At 33.2% G+C, this 13,486-nt stretch overlaps 1 protein-coding gene across 9 annotated transcripts; it reads right to left on the bottom strand.

Annotated features, from left to right (window-relative positions):
- Positions 1 to 3,940: 3,940 nt before the first annotated feature.
- Positions 3,941 to 12,905, bottom strand: LOC114180551 (uncharacterized). Of its 9 annotated transcripts, none has more exons than XM_085672553.1 (14): positions 12,782 to 12,905; positions 12,240 to 12,415; positions 12,109 to 12,155; positions 10,370 to 10,634; positions 9,799 to 10,142; positions 9,396 to 9,681; positions 9,218 to 9,285; positions 8,640 to 8,891; positions 6,933 to 7,008; positions 6,581 to 6,657; positions 6,427 to 6,476; positions 6,094 to 6,178; positions 4,952 to 5,050; positions 3,941 to 4,684 (listed from the first exon to the last, which is right to left on the bottom strand). In XM_085672553.1, the coding sequence occupies exons 2-14, from the start codon at positions 12,394 to 12,396 to the stop codon at positions 4,466 to 4,468; spliced, it is 2,025 nt and encodes a 674-aa protein (XP_085528679.1). In that variant the 5' UTR covers positions 12,397 to 12,415; positions 12,782 to 12,905; the 3' UTR covers positions 3,941 to 4,465. The 9 variants fall into 9 exon arrangements, with proteins under 9 accessions (XP_085528679.1, XP_085528680.1, XP_085528681.1 ...); XM_085672554.1 differs by lacking the exon at positions 12,782 to 12,905 and adding an exon at positions 12,615 to 12,775; XM_085672555.1 differs by lacking the exon at positions 12,782 to 12,905 and adding an exon at positions 12,519 to 12,542 and having other exon boundaries at positions 3,941 to 4,662.
- Positions 12,906 to 13,486: the final 581 nt, after the last annotated feature.

Below are 13,486 nucleotides of genomic sequence, written 5' to 3'. Positions count from 1 at the left end.
CTTTCATTTAGTTCTTTTATTAACTATAGTATAACTTGATTGTATATAAGTATTATTATTGTTATTTTTTATTTAAGTCATTCTTTACTATCAACTAAATTTCTCCTCAAATTGAGTATAATGAAACTTTTGATTAAATAGGTTATTTCTTAGTTTTACAATAAGTTAAGGGAAAACTTTTTTCGACAGAAATACTCATTGTTCTAAAGTCTAATTTCACGAGGAGTATTATACGCAATTTAAGTTTTATATTTTCTCTCACACTGAATATTCACATAAAGTGTTTATATTGCACTTAATACATTCAATTCATCAATAATTTCTGCATGGAGAAGTTTTCCATTATAGCTTGTCTTACTGTACACAAGACAAATTTTGCTAACTCATTTTGTTGTTGCTTTGAAATCATTGTACACAAGACAACTTTTTTTTTTATCTGTATGCAACTTCTCTATTCTTGAGAGTACCATGATAAACATACAAACTGCAAACTTTGATGATTTGTATGCTATGTCAAAATATAAATGATGGTTCTTGACCAGTAATTTTAAGAGAGTCAAAACAATACACTTAATTTTTATATTCAATCATTGTTATTAATAAAATAAAAATAAATAATTGGACATTAGCTTCATGTTTTAGATTAAGTAAAAAAATTAAGTCTGTTGTTTTCATATTCACGTTCGTCTTCGTTTATCACTTTTAAAAAATAATCTTCTTTCATTTTTCATAAGTACACTTATTTACAAAAAAAAAAATCAAGATTAAAAAAGTAAAATATCAAAATTTAATTAAATATTAAAAACATAATTATTAAAAGAAAAATGTATAATAATCAAATCATGTCACAATTAAATATGAAAATAATATATAATAATAAACTTTTATATGTTCATTAAAAACCACTATACAAAATACTCATAAGAAAAAAAAATGAAACTAATGTTTTAGTATAAAGTGGACAAGAGAGTTTTTTTTTTTTTTCTTTAGAATGGAACAAAGAAATGAGAGGCAAATAATGATTAAGTAAATCAAGAGATAAAGAAAAAAAAGTAAACCAAATTTCTTAATAAGTTTTTTATTATTTATTATATTTAATTTTATATTTTATTATTTATTAATATTAAATAATGTGTATTATAGAAACGTTAAAAATTTATGTAATTTAAAATATACATATACAAATTTTTAAAGGTTTGAGAGCCATCAAATGGTAGGCTATAAATTTAAGTAATTTAAAATATACATATACGAACGAAAAATAATAATAAATATCGTCTAAATTTTAACATCCATTTTTAAATAGTAATGCATAAAAAAAAATTATAAAATTGAATTACTAATAAAATAAGTTCAACTCAGAATTCATTAAACAAATTAAATAATTCATAAGAATAATAAAACTCTTTTTGAACGAAGTCAATGCAATATTTTATTGATTTTTTAAAATAGATTTTTGTGATAAAGAAGATCCTATCTAGAGAAATCTTATCTTTTGGTCAAATAAAAAAAAGTTCATATATATATTTACAACTTACAGTACAAATAATAATTAATGTGATTTCTAGAAGGCCCACTTATGTTTATGCCTTATTTTAAAGGGCCTTTCCCTAATCAGATGAGCCTAGGGCTGGTTTAACGGATAAAAATCCAACCCTAAGTCTGCCATAACTCACTCACTCTACACTTTCAGAAAATCTTAGAGCTGCAGACGTTTCCCTCCACTAGGGTTTATTCTTTGACCTCCGTCGTACTTGTTTGAGCCAGATTCCGTTCCACGTAAGTTGCCTCCCATTCCATACCTCTCTTGTTTAGCACTGTTACTTCGTGTCCCAACTAAGGTCGTTTTGGGTGACTTCGTTTCATGCTATTCTTTATGATTCCAGCTCGCTAAATTGCTCTAGGAGTTGTTGTGTTTCTCTGCTCGTATCCAAGAACCCATCTGCTAGCCCTTTTTCAGGTACGGGAAGCTATGGTTCACCCCTTTCTTTTGAGTTGTGCTGCTTGTGTTACTATTTTATCATTTTAATATGCTTGGTGTGTTGAAGCGAACCTGTGTGTGGTATTATTGAATCATTTGTGATCTGTTGAGTGTTTGTGCACGAGAGAAATTTTCTCGCCCAAGCGAGTATATCTCGCCTAAGCGAGATCAACTGAGGATCGCCCAAGCTACTTCACGCGAGTGGTCGCTCAGGCGACCCACGTTGCTTCTGAGCGAACGAACATCTCGCCCAAGCGAGAGGGGTCTCGCCTAAGCGATATCCCGCGTGAGGTCACTGTTCCCCCTTTTCGAGCCTTCGCTAGGCAAATGGGGCTCGTCTGAGTGAGACCCTTCAGCCTGAGCGAGGAGCTGGGCGAGGGTAGTGTGGTGTTTGATCGTTTCCTTAAATCTTGAATAGTTAATACGTTGTTGGAGTTAAGTATTGTGTTAAAAGCATGGGACAAATGAATATGCATGAGTGATGTGATTCCTGATTTGTGAATGATGGGTTGGTATGGACTTAGCATGTGATTTTAATGAGATGGTTGGTATTAAAGTGGCATGGTAACGAGATGAGTTGGAATTCTATATTTATGAAGAGAGTATGATGAATTGGTATGGGGTGATATGGAACATGAAATGGATTTGGTTGTAAAGATTGATATAATGTATATATATATGCATGATAGGTCTCTCTTGATTGGATGAACATGTCTGGTCGATGGTCAGTGCGTAAATCCTTGAGATCTCTAGGTGGGATTTCAGGGTCATGCTTTAGTGGTCGGGACGTAAGTCCATGGCCCCTGTTAGTGGGTGTCCATGGTGGTGCCCCATCTATATGGTCTGGTAAGGATTCAAGGTAAGGTTGCATCCTAACACTCTAAGGAGTCAGTTAGTCTCACTTAGAGCGGATTGACTCTTGTGGTGAGAGGAGCAAGAGGCCTGAAACTCATTAAGGGCTAACCTTGTGTGTGGGGGAATTGATTCATTGTAACACTTGTAACACATAGCTCGGGGGTGAGCAGAGGTATCCACCACAAGTGCAAGCATCCGCTCAATCCGACCAGATTATATGTATCCGGATGAGTCGAGTCGAGTCTTAGTGTATTGGTTTGGAAGTCATAACATGCTTGTGTGCTGTATGTATGGTTGATTGCGAAAGTGTATCTGATTGCATGATGAAATTATTTTGTGCTCTAGCTCACCCTACTATTTGTTGTTGTATGTTCTATGGTGTGGTCTTTTCTTTTGCAATGATCATCAACTTGTTGATGTGAGCAGATATGAGAATTCTCCGAAATCATCAGGGTGATGGAGGTTCCGCTGCATAGTCCGCTTGGACTGGATCGATATCCTTATGGGCTTTCTTTCTGGACTATGGCCCATGTACTAGTTGTGTTTTATTTCCTTTTGGTTACCGTAGAATGTTATAACTGATTTAGTTTTGGCATCGTGGTGTGTCTAGAATTTTGTAAGAGTTGTGTTTAAGACCCCAGGTCTGCACTACTGTACTATCTGTGTGTGACGCTTCCTTAATTACTTTTATTAATTAAATGGGACGTTACATTTTCTACATAAATAAAACATTATGATACTAGAATTTTTATTTTAATTTTCTATTTGCTTTAGTTGAATATCTTACTTTTATTCAATTTTTGAATTGTTTATTTTACAATACAATAGTTGATGTTAGTCACAATAAAAATTTCATCGAACTTAGTTGATGAGTTATAATAGTTATAAAGATCTATCTATAATAAAAAAATATACAAATAAGAAGATCAGTCTCTCAAAATATCTTTGGGATTTTTAAATTACTTATTACTTATAATTTTTAGATGTTCTTTCATCGTTGGAATCCCTTATGAAATATTGGACTTTTCTCATCAATAATTTTCAACTTCATTCTCCAAACTGTTAAGAAGTTCATCACTGCAAAAGCTGGAAGAATACTTGAGATGAATGAATTAGCTATTAATTCATGTCAGAGATAAACGAGTTAAATTACCAATTTAGTATCTGAAATTGTATCTCACTGTCACTAATTCCGAAAATAAGCAAAACTCAAACAAGTCCCTGAATTGTTTAAAGGTTTTATTAAAATTCCCAAAATTAATCTCTCTGTTTATTTTGATCTCTAAACCGTCATTATTATCACTTCAGTCATGGATCTAAGGATCAAAATGAGAAAAAAGAGAGTTAACTACAGGAACTTTAATAAAACTCAAATATTTCAAGTACTTATTTGAGTTTTTCTTAGTTTCAAGAACGAATACAATAACAAGATTAAATTTTAGGAACGAAATTCACCATTTATTCAAGACAAAATTGAAAGGGAAATGTGTGATGCTCCATTACCTACAACATACAACACAGCCCCGGCATGAAGAAATCATTAGCTGTGTGATAGATTCTGCAAATTATTAGTAACCCTTTGAAAAATTGATGTATCAGCCAGATTTCTGGATTACATTCTTAGCAACTCTAAACTTCCCCAATACCAGATGATTTAGAAAACATCATCCTGTACATCGGGGCCCGGCGCTCTAAAACATGTTTTTCCCAATCTGATCTTACTCCAAATGGGTTTTCCTCAAGCCACTCACTTTGTCCATACTCTAAATCAAGCTTACCCTTGCCATGTCTAAAAAATTGTTCTTTCATTCTTATTGCCACGGCTTCTACATCAGATTGCAGATAGATCTGGTCAATGTCCATAGTCTAAGTAAGCCTCAGTATCAACAAACTCAAACTATTCAAAGAATTCTAGTGAAGTCACAACTCAGGATAACAAAATCAAATAAATGTAATACTGAGAAAACAAATACTTTTTTAGTTTTATAAGGGCTGGCTTCCCACTTAGATCTGATGAGCAATTGTGTTTTTTGGATTAATGGGGAAGACCTGACCATCATCTGCACATTGATTGAGGAAATACTAGTAGAATTCCTTCAAAAGTCTAATAATTACCTTCCCATTGGGTGCTAGAAGATCCACTACTGCTTCAGTTAAAGATCTCTGAAGCATCCTCCATCTGTGCTCAGGCTTATTGAAATCGGGGTTTGGACACTGCAGAAAATAAAGACAGAATAGAGATTAAGGTTAAGCAGTTGGCGGAGAAAAGAAGTTGATTACAGAAAATGTGATTACCACGAATTTTCTTTAAATTCATAGAACCTCATTTACCATGAGGAATAAGTTTGGAAACCCCTAAAACTTGTCCTTCCAACAAAATTTAGTTCTTATTGTGATAGCAAATTTTCTCAAAGGTTAACCAATCATATAGGAAGGTTGTGACATCAAACAATGAACATTTTATTCTGCGAGAAAATATGAACAGGAAATTGCAAAATCAGGCCACAACTAATTGCTATTATAGTTTTGGCTTTAACAGTAATATTACTAGAATGATCAGGCTGGCAGATATAACTAAGAGTTATATCTCTCACCAAACAATGGTTTAAAGTTAGTCCTATAGTTATTTTACTGTATGCAAGTTTGTGATCATCATAACTATCAGTCAGTCTAATATATAGAGAATGATCAAAGCTTCTATGAATGCCAATCGTGCGAAGAAACTTCTAGTGATGGTCGGGAGAAAAATGTAGGTAGAAAACTTTAAGGATTCGGATTTAAGATCTAAATGAACCCTGAAAGATTAGCTAGTAAGGTGAGAACCGAAAAAGCTTCATAAGTTCTATTTAAGACAGCTCCCAAAAAGATCACAACTAAGGTGGGTTAGGAATGACTGCAACTAAGACAACTTTCCATCAGACACTTGTTAGGTTGCAGCAGAGAATTGGCAGCAATGACAACAGCATCAGTACATCCCTACAGTAGCTTGGTGACAATGTGCCTGTGGTGATTGGTGATAATAGTGTGTATAAATAAAATGCCTCACGATGAATGATGCCAAAAAAAGGTGGTCAACACTAATTAATAGAAGGGTTAGCATGCTGCAAACTCGTTCGTTGGTGCAATGATAGCAGTTCATGTGCATCAACACTCAACAGAAGTGTGCACACATAGTAGCATCAATAGCAAAGAAAAGACCCACAACACTCAAACCGTAATGTAACAATTCAAAATATAACAAAATTCAATTTATTGACCTGTATTGAGACAAGAACTAAGTCTCCTGGGTAAGTAGAAATAATAGAACGGAATGTTGATGTTGCATTGGTAGCAACAAAGTACCTAAAATAGAGAAAACAGGAAACCAAAGTTAAGAAAGTTTAACAAAGGAATTAAATTTCAACCACGAAGGAACTCTAATTAGTCACATATGATCGATCATAAGTGCGTTTGTCCTTTTAATAAGTTCGGAATGCTTTTGAGTCATTCCTTGGTGTTGAACTAAGATAAGATAAAACTTAAATTCATTGAATCCAATAAAAAAGAAGAAAATGCTGCATCAATTTGTACTATGAAAGCAACATAATTACCCATTCTTTAAGCCATATTGATGAATAGAATCCAGACAACGCAAAACAAGCTGAAAAAGATGTTAACGGAAGAAAAGAAAATTAAGTAAAAGCCTAGTACGGAAAATAGAAAACAGGGTAGAAGGGAGAGAAGAGGACATAACGAGTTGGGAACCTTTTCATTGATCTCCAAACCGAGGAAGTTTAAATCTTGCCTCCTTCTAGCCATTTCAAGAAGGAAAAGCCCATTACCTGTAAATAAGAGCAAATTATATCAGGGAAGAACCAGTAGCACAAGTTTTCTATTTAATCTGCTGTCTCTGAGTCCCATGCCCCTCTTCTTCTATTACAGAATTTGGGATTTTTATACAAGGATTTTAGGTTAAACTTAACAGAAAATTTATGTAATGACAATGCATTCACATCAATTGTTAAAATGTTTTTAGTGCAATGGAACCTTAGGCTTTGTTTCTAGTTACAAAATTTTATAAGCTAAAAGCATAATGAAGATTAACTTAAAAAAATACCACTTCCAATATCAACAACCAGAGGTTGAGCTGGGTCAGAATAAATGCTGCTCCAGTTGATCTCAAAAGGGTATCCCTGAAATATGTAACTACCATAAGCAATAATAATATCAATCATGCAGAATGTTTAGACACTTGAAGTTGCTTAAAGCAAGATCAGTTTCATCAGCATGATTAAATGAAATACTATAACTTAACTGCATTCATGTTAAAATATCAATACTGACCTCATCTTCCTAATTCCTATATGTTAGTTACATTCTGTTATGACTAGTTAGTTAATACAGTTACAATATTCTCTTGTTTGCTATAAGATTTGCTTCTCTGTTTCAGCCTTTGCACAACCGTACCCTTAGGCAAGCTTGCATAAAATGCTCCCTCTGTATTCAACTTTTAGTGAGTTAAAAATGAAATGAAACTCTCCATTTTCAGTTTAGCTTTTTCTCTATGATGGCATCAAAGCGAAGTTGACAAGGGCGTTTTTTCATCTGCTTGTGGAAGTATTCATGGATTTCCTTCCATACTTGATATGAGTGAATTGAGTAAATGACTTGAGAGAGAACAGATTTTGACAGCATCGATTGAAGTCAGGTAAGTAACATTTGATCCTGAACTATGCAGGAATGACATTATCACACCGGATCTTGATCAGTAAGGTATCTAGGAGAGGAGACAAACCTTTGAAGCTTGTGTGCATTTTTGTGCCTGTTCAATTTTGATGTTGCCAAAAGTCATTTGAGTCATCCAGTTTCTCAACGACAGAGCTAGGAAAAGAGTGAGGCATGAAAGGAATCGAATTTGAGGTAGCCATAGGAGAAAAAACAATCAAGGTCAAGGTTTACCAATAGAATGAGTTTTTATTATGACTTGGTTCCTATAACACAATCATTCACAAGAATGACTATATATACTATCTCTGTTAGGAGTGGCCCTAGGACTGAGAAGAAAATGGAACAACCTTTCTAGGTCTATTATAGAAGGAAGAAAGGGGCTAAATTGTAATTAGTTGGAACTGGGTAGTTAGTTAGTTAGTTACACGGTTCGGGAGTAAGGACCTAATAAGTAGGTCCTCAATAGTAATTGGGAATTTTTTAGCTTTTGTTTTCTTACATCTGTGAATCTGGTTTTGTTAGAGTGCTCTTTTTGAGGGTAATTTTGTGTACCGTGTTGTTTTTATTGCTGTAACTGTTGTGACGAAATATTATTCCTTTCAGTCACACCATTTGTAATAGAGAAAGTGATATTATGTTAGGATTTCTGCTTTTGGTTTCTAACAATTCCAACATGCTGTGGAAAAGAATTATGTTTTTATTGATTCATCTATCACTTAAATGCCTTTAAAAATATCTTGTACACCAAATTTTGTCCAATTTAGTAATAAGTTCATTAAACAAAATATATTTGCTTTTAAGGAACATCATTCATATATATTGGTTTCCTCTACCCCAGCATCTAAACTAATGGACTCAGATGGCCATGTTTTATTTTGTTAGAAACAGTTCACAAAAATAATGATATAAATTACATAATCTCAAGAAAGTGAGTCATTTCCCTAAATTCCAGCGGCAAAAGTCCTAACAATGCAAGTTCAAGAGGCATGCAAGGTAGTTTTGAAAATTAAAATATTTTGAGCATACATTGAATTATTCTCCTGAAATATTTAGTGGAAGAGAGTGGTATAGAGAAATAGTGCTTATGAAGGCATACCCTGTCCACAGCCATAACACCAGGGAGCTTTCTTCCTTTGAGAAATTCCCATACAACAGAAGCATTCTCAATGATATTTATAAAGGACAATGAACTTTTTTCCGGTCTCACTAGTTTGCTTGCCGCAGTCCCAACAACTGTTATTTCACAGTTGTTTTGGCCTAGTTTGTCTAGAATTCTTGCCAATTTAGAAGCCCCGTTGGTGTATACACTTGAATAAACAAATTGCACTGGACCAATCCACATTATTTTCTGCAATGGATTAAAAGAAAAATGTTACGTAGTTCCTAGTTACATTTCAAAATCGATAGATAATACATTTTATTAGGATGAAAACAGTTATCCATTATCAATACCTAAAGTCATTGCACGATATTGATAACATGCACAAATTCAAACTAAAATTAGCAGATAAGATGCAAGAATCAAATGCCCATTTTAATAAAAGATTCCCAGAGCAGAAATGTTAAATCAATCCCAATTCCATAGTTATCTAAAGATTCTTTAATATATATTAAGAAAATAAACCAATTGTAGTTTATGCTTGATGCCTATGTATAAAAAAATTACTAATGTACCTTACAATTTGTAAGTGTAGAGTCGATTTCATCCAATGATACAGGTCCCAGGTCCACAGGTACCCAATCTAGATCAAAATCAAATCTGCATAAGTTTTATTTGCCGAACAAAAGTAATATCTAAATGAATATCTAAGTAGCACAACACAATCCCTTATCAATTTGAAGAATAGCGCACCATCCAAAATTCCATGAGAAGGAAATACTTGCAGTTGCTTTGGATTACACTTTTTCTGGCACCAAAAATCTTTCGGATACAGGATCTGCACGTTTTTATCTTGAGCAAGTCTCACTATATCTAGAGCTTCATTAACTGCTTGACCGTCCACTAAATCACACGGGATTGATACTCCTAATGCGTGCATTATTTGAAATGACATCATGCCCACAAAAACAAACACTTGGCATCTGGAAGCTAAGAACTGAAAGGAAGCTGCTTTATCATAGAGATTACCCCCTCCAATCTTGATTGCAAGAGAAACAAACAGTGAACAAATTTATCAAGAAAAGTACTTGAGACTTTCTTGAATGTAAAAGATATTGCTTATAACTAATAACATTAACAGCAAAAAGGGACATACAATTGCTACATATGGCTTTGTGCTGGCTTCTGCAAGATTCTTCAGTAGATCAAGCCTCTCCTCAAAGTGAAAACCAGCTATACAGGTGTAGCAGAAACGGGTAACACCAACTGTGGAGGCTAGAACTTTATGACAGTTGGAGAAGGAGTCGTTGACAAAGATATCAACTCCTGATGATAATATTCTAGCAAACTCCAAACTATTAGCAACTTCCTCTTTGAAATTAGAAAGATTCTCAAGAAGATGGATATTCTCTTTCTCAAGGCTATTCATCTTTGCTTGCTTCTTAAAATAATTGGCATGCAGTGGAACAATTTGTGTTTGAAGAACTTCTGATAAGAAATCTACAGCAAGAGATTATCAATCATCCAATATGGAAGCTTCCTTACATAAAAAAATGACATTTATTAATTCCGTTGTCCACATAGTTTCAAGTTTCTTTTTAGTAAGTTTCTTCTGTCTTTCCTCCCGTTAATAAAATTAGAAATTGCTATAAGTTCAATTGATGACAAAATGACTAAACATGGCATCTAATGACAAGAATTTGAACAAAAGGCCTTTAAGAGTGTACCTGTAACTGAATCTGTGTGAAGTTCTGGAGTATTCATATTCCAATCACTGACCAAGATGACCTTTGCCCCAGATTTATGCAAATATTTAATTGTATATACTGCATTAGAATCTGATTGATTCTTCCTGTCGCACTCTCTCTTGACTAATATATTAGAATCAAATCTGACCATGACAACTTTTCCAAAAAGCTCCTCCCTAGGAAATTCTCTAAGAGTTTGTATATGAGGAATACCATTCAACTCTCCACCATTACTAAAGTAAATCTAACAGTAAAACCATAAAATTTAGGGCCAAAACAAAATAAACAACAAATAATGCTGTTCAAGAAAGTAAAGAATAACAAAGATTGATTTTATGTTAGTGACTTTTTCATTTCATCAAGACAAAAACACAAAACTCAAGCCACATTGAATGGAAAAAGTTAAGGTTCAAGCAATAGAAACATATTTAGCTCTACGTTCTTAAAATTTGGGTTTATGGTTAATTCAAGCGTCAAACTAGCTCAAGGTATAAGCGTAAATATAGGTGATGCGAACTTTCCTACACACACCCCTCTTACTAAGGAGTGGACATCTCAAATGTTACAGGACTAGGTTGTATATGTAGTCTAATGGAGGCCTAATAGAAAGTGGCCCAATAGGCCCAACAATAATCATTAGAATATACTCTAATATCATCTTATAATTTAGATTTAGACCTAACTCAAGAAAAACCCAGCTTATGAGGTAAGGATTGTCCTCCATTTATACACACATACATACATATATATATTATTTTGACCATACCTTTAGTAGATGTGGGATCTCTAATATTGATGCCAACAACCATTAAGCATGATATTTTACCACAAAGCATGCTATTTTTATGAATATAAAGTCAATCTTGAGCATGCACCTAACAAACTAAGCTTTCAGAATATTGGTCCTTGCAATATCAAAACCTTTGTGAGGACATAGGAGGAATTTATTCCTTGTAACCGTTGTTCTCCATAACTAAAGTGAGTTTCAGCACAAGTTTTGAAAGGCTATGCTTTGTCCCAACTTCATGTTCAAACTCCAACGGGTTTTGCGAAAGGGTCAAGTTATGTATGTTATGACCTGTACGTCAGGGCTTGTGCTTGTATATTTAGGAGAGTTGGTAAGAGAAAAAAAGCATCTGACCGACAACAAAAAACTTTAAGTTTCTCAGAAATACATTGAGAATATAGTGTAGTATGTGATGAGATATCATTGTGGATATTATTATATATGAATTCTACAGAGATAGGTTTAATCTTACTTTCATAGGTTTTTTTGAATTCTATTTTGGGCATGCTGCAAATGATTGATATAACTTGGGGTGCCAACGTAGTAAAACTTACAAGTTATATAGAGATAGAGATATCTTTGCATACTTATGTTCTATAAAAGAAAAGTATGAGCTCATCCCATCATCCATAGATATCCAACTACCTTTACTAGAGCACCGGAGAAAAGACATAATAATGATAGTTAGTGTGTGCCTCCAGAATTTTTGCAGTTACTTTTGACTTTCAACCTCTCTCCCTCTCTTTCTCTTCCTACATAGTTATCAGTTACAACTTATCAGAGCGAAGAAAAAACTGGCACTCCTCTAGAAGCATATTTATTGTATTAACCGAGTAAGGCATTTATTATAACATACTGAATCCAAGAATGCTGAAATATCAGATTCAGAAGAAAATACTGTGGCACAAAAAGGACCTGTTAAGTATCTTACCTTATGGTTAATCAAGTTCGCAGCATGATTTGTCAAGTCCCCACTGCCTGTAAAAACAAACTTCAAATAAAGCACCGTAACAGAAAACAAATAACAAATTTCAAAAAACAAAAATCCTTAAGTAAGACAACCTTGCAAAGGCAGTGGGGCTCCATTAAACTCAAGAAACTTGGCAAATTTTCCAGTATGAGCATATCTTTTTTGTTTAAACAACTTGGGAAGGTCATTGAAACATAATTGGTTGAAGAGAACAGTTCCATGGAGAAGATTCACAAGGTGGCCCATCATCAATTTCTCAAGATTGAAGCTGCAAATTGTAAGAGCAAACAAACGAACAATGAAAATTGCATAAAAGAGTAGAGACTAAAAATAATAAAAGATGGTCCAATACATCATCCACAAGCACTCACATAAAGAACCAACACAAATACACTCGCATAACAGTTGAACTTAGCACAACACATTTTGTTAGATTGAACTTAATAAATAAATAAACTCTGTTCAACCTTTGATGAAATCAGAGTGTGGCAGTGAAGTGAGAAATATTTCAAGTTTACTAGCCAAATGAAAATTTTGTTGTAAGTTTAAGACAAAATTTAATCTTGCAAAGGTTGCTGTTTGTTTCTCTAGTCATTAAGAACACTGAACAACAGAACGAAGACGCAAAACTCACCGTAGAACTGCACTGCCCCTTTTCCATGGTTGCCAAGACAACAGTGTAATTCGGTGAGATGATAAAACGACAGGTTTCAAAACTGTCGTTTTGATTTTATTCAAGGCTAATTAATTGCAGCAGGTTGAAATAAAACTTCTCTATTAATTATTACAGAGAAAATCTCTAAAAATCAAAATATTTTTTTTTTTACAAATTAAAATTAGCGTAGACATGAATTTGAGTAATTTTAATTGAGTTCCTAATGAATTTTGGTGATATATTAAATCTTTATAATTTCGAAATTTTCAACTCACTCTTGGCATTTGAAATATTTATGTTAATTTTGTGTGTGACATTTATTTTACAATGTCATCCACTTTTAACATCATTACCTCCTACTTTGTTACAAAAGATCGTGATGATGAAATTTTTCCAAAATATTTACGGTATTCTAAAAATATTGTTCTTAACTTTAATTAAAATTATAAATTTCAAAATGAAAAATATAAATTATAAAAATATTAAGCAAAGTTAAATCTTAAATTTAATTTTAACAATTAACAATTTTGTCATTATATATAAAGACATCAAGTGCATCATATTGTACAAATTTAGTGAATATTAAAAATCAAATAGCTTGTCACACATAAATTTTTTCCTAAATCTCAAGTTCAATACAAAACCAAAATTTAATATTTTGTATAGCATTTAAAGTTAATTTAA

The sequence above is a fragment of the Vigna unguiculata genome, chromosome 4, assembly GCF_037176805.1.
Source record: "Vigna unguiculata cultivar grain cowpea cultivar isolate G323 ecotype 2 chromosome 4, ASM3717680v1, whole genome shotgun sequence".
NCBI classification, from domain to species: Eukaryota; Viridiplantae; Streptophyta; class Magnoliopsida; order Fabales; family Fabaceae; genus Vigna; species Vigna unguiculata.
This window is presented reverse-complemented; position numbering and strand designations above follow the sequence as displayed.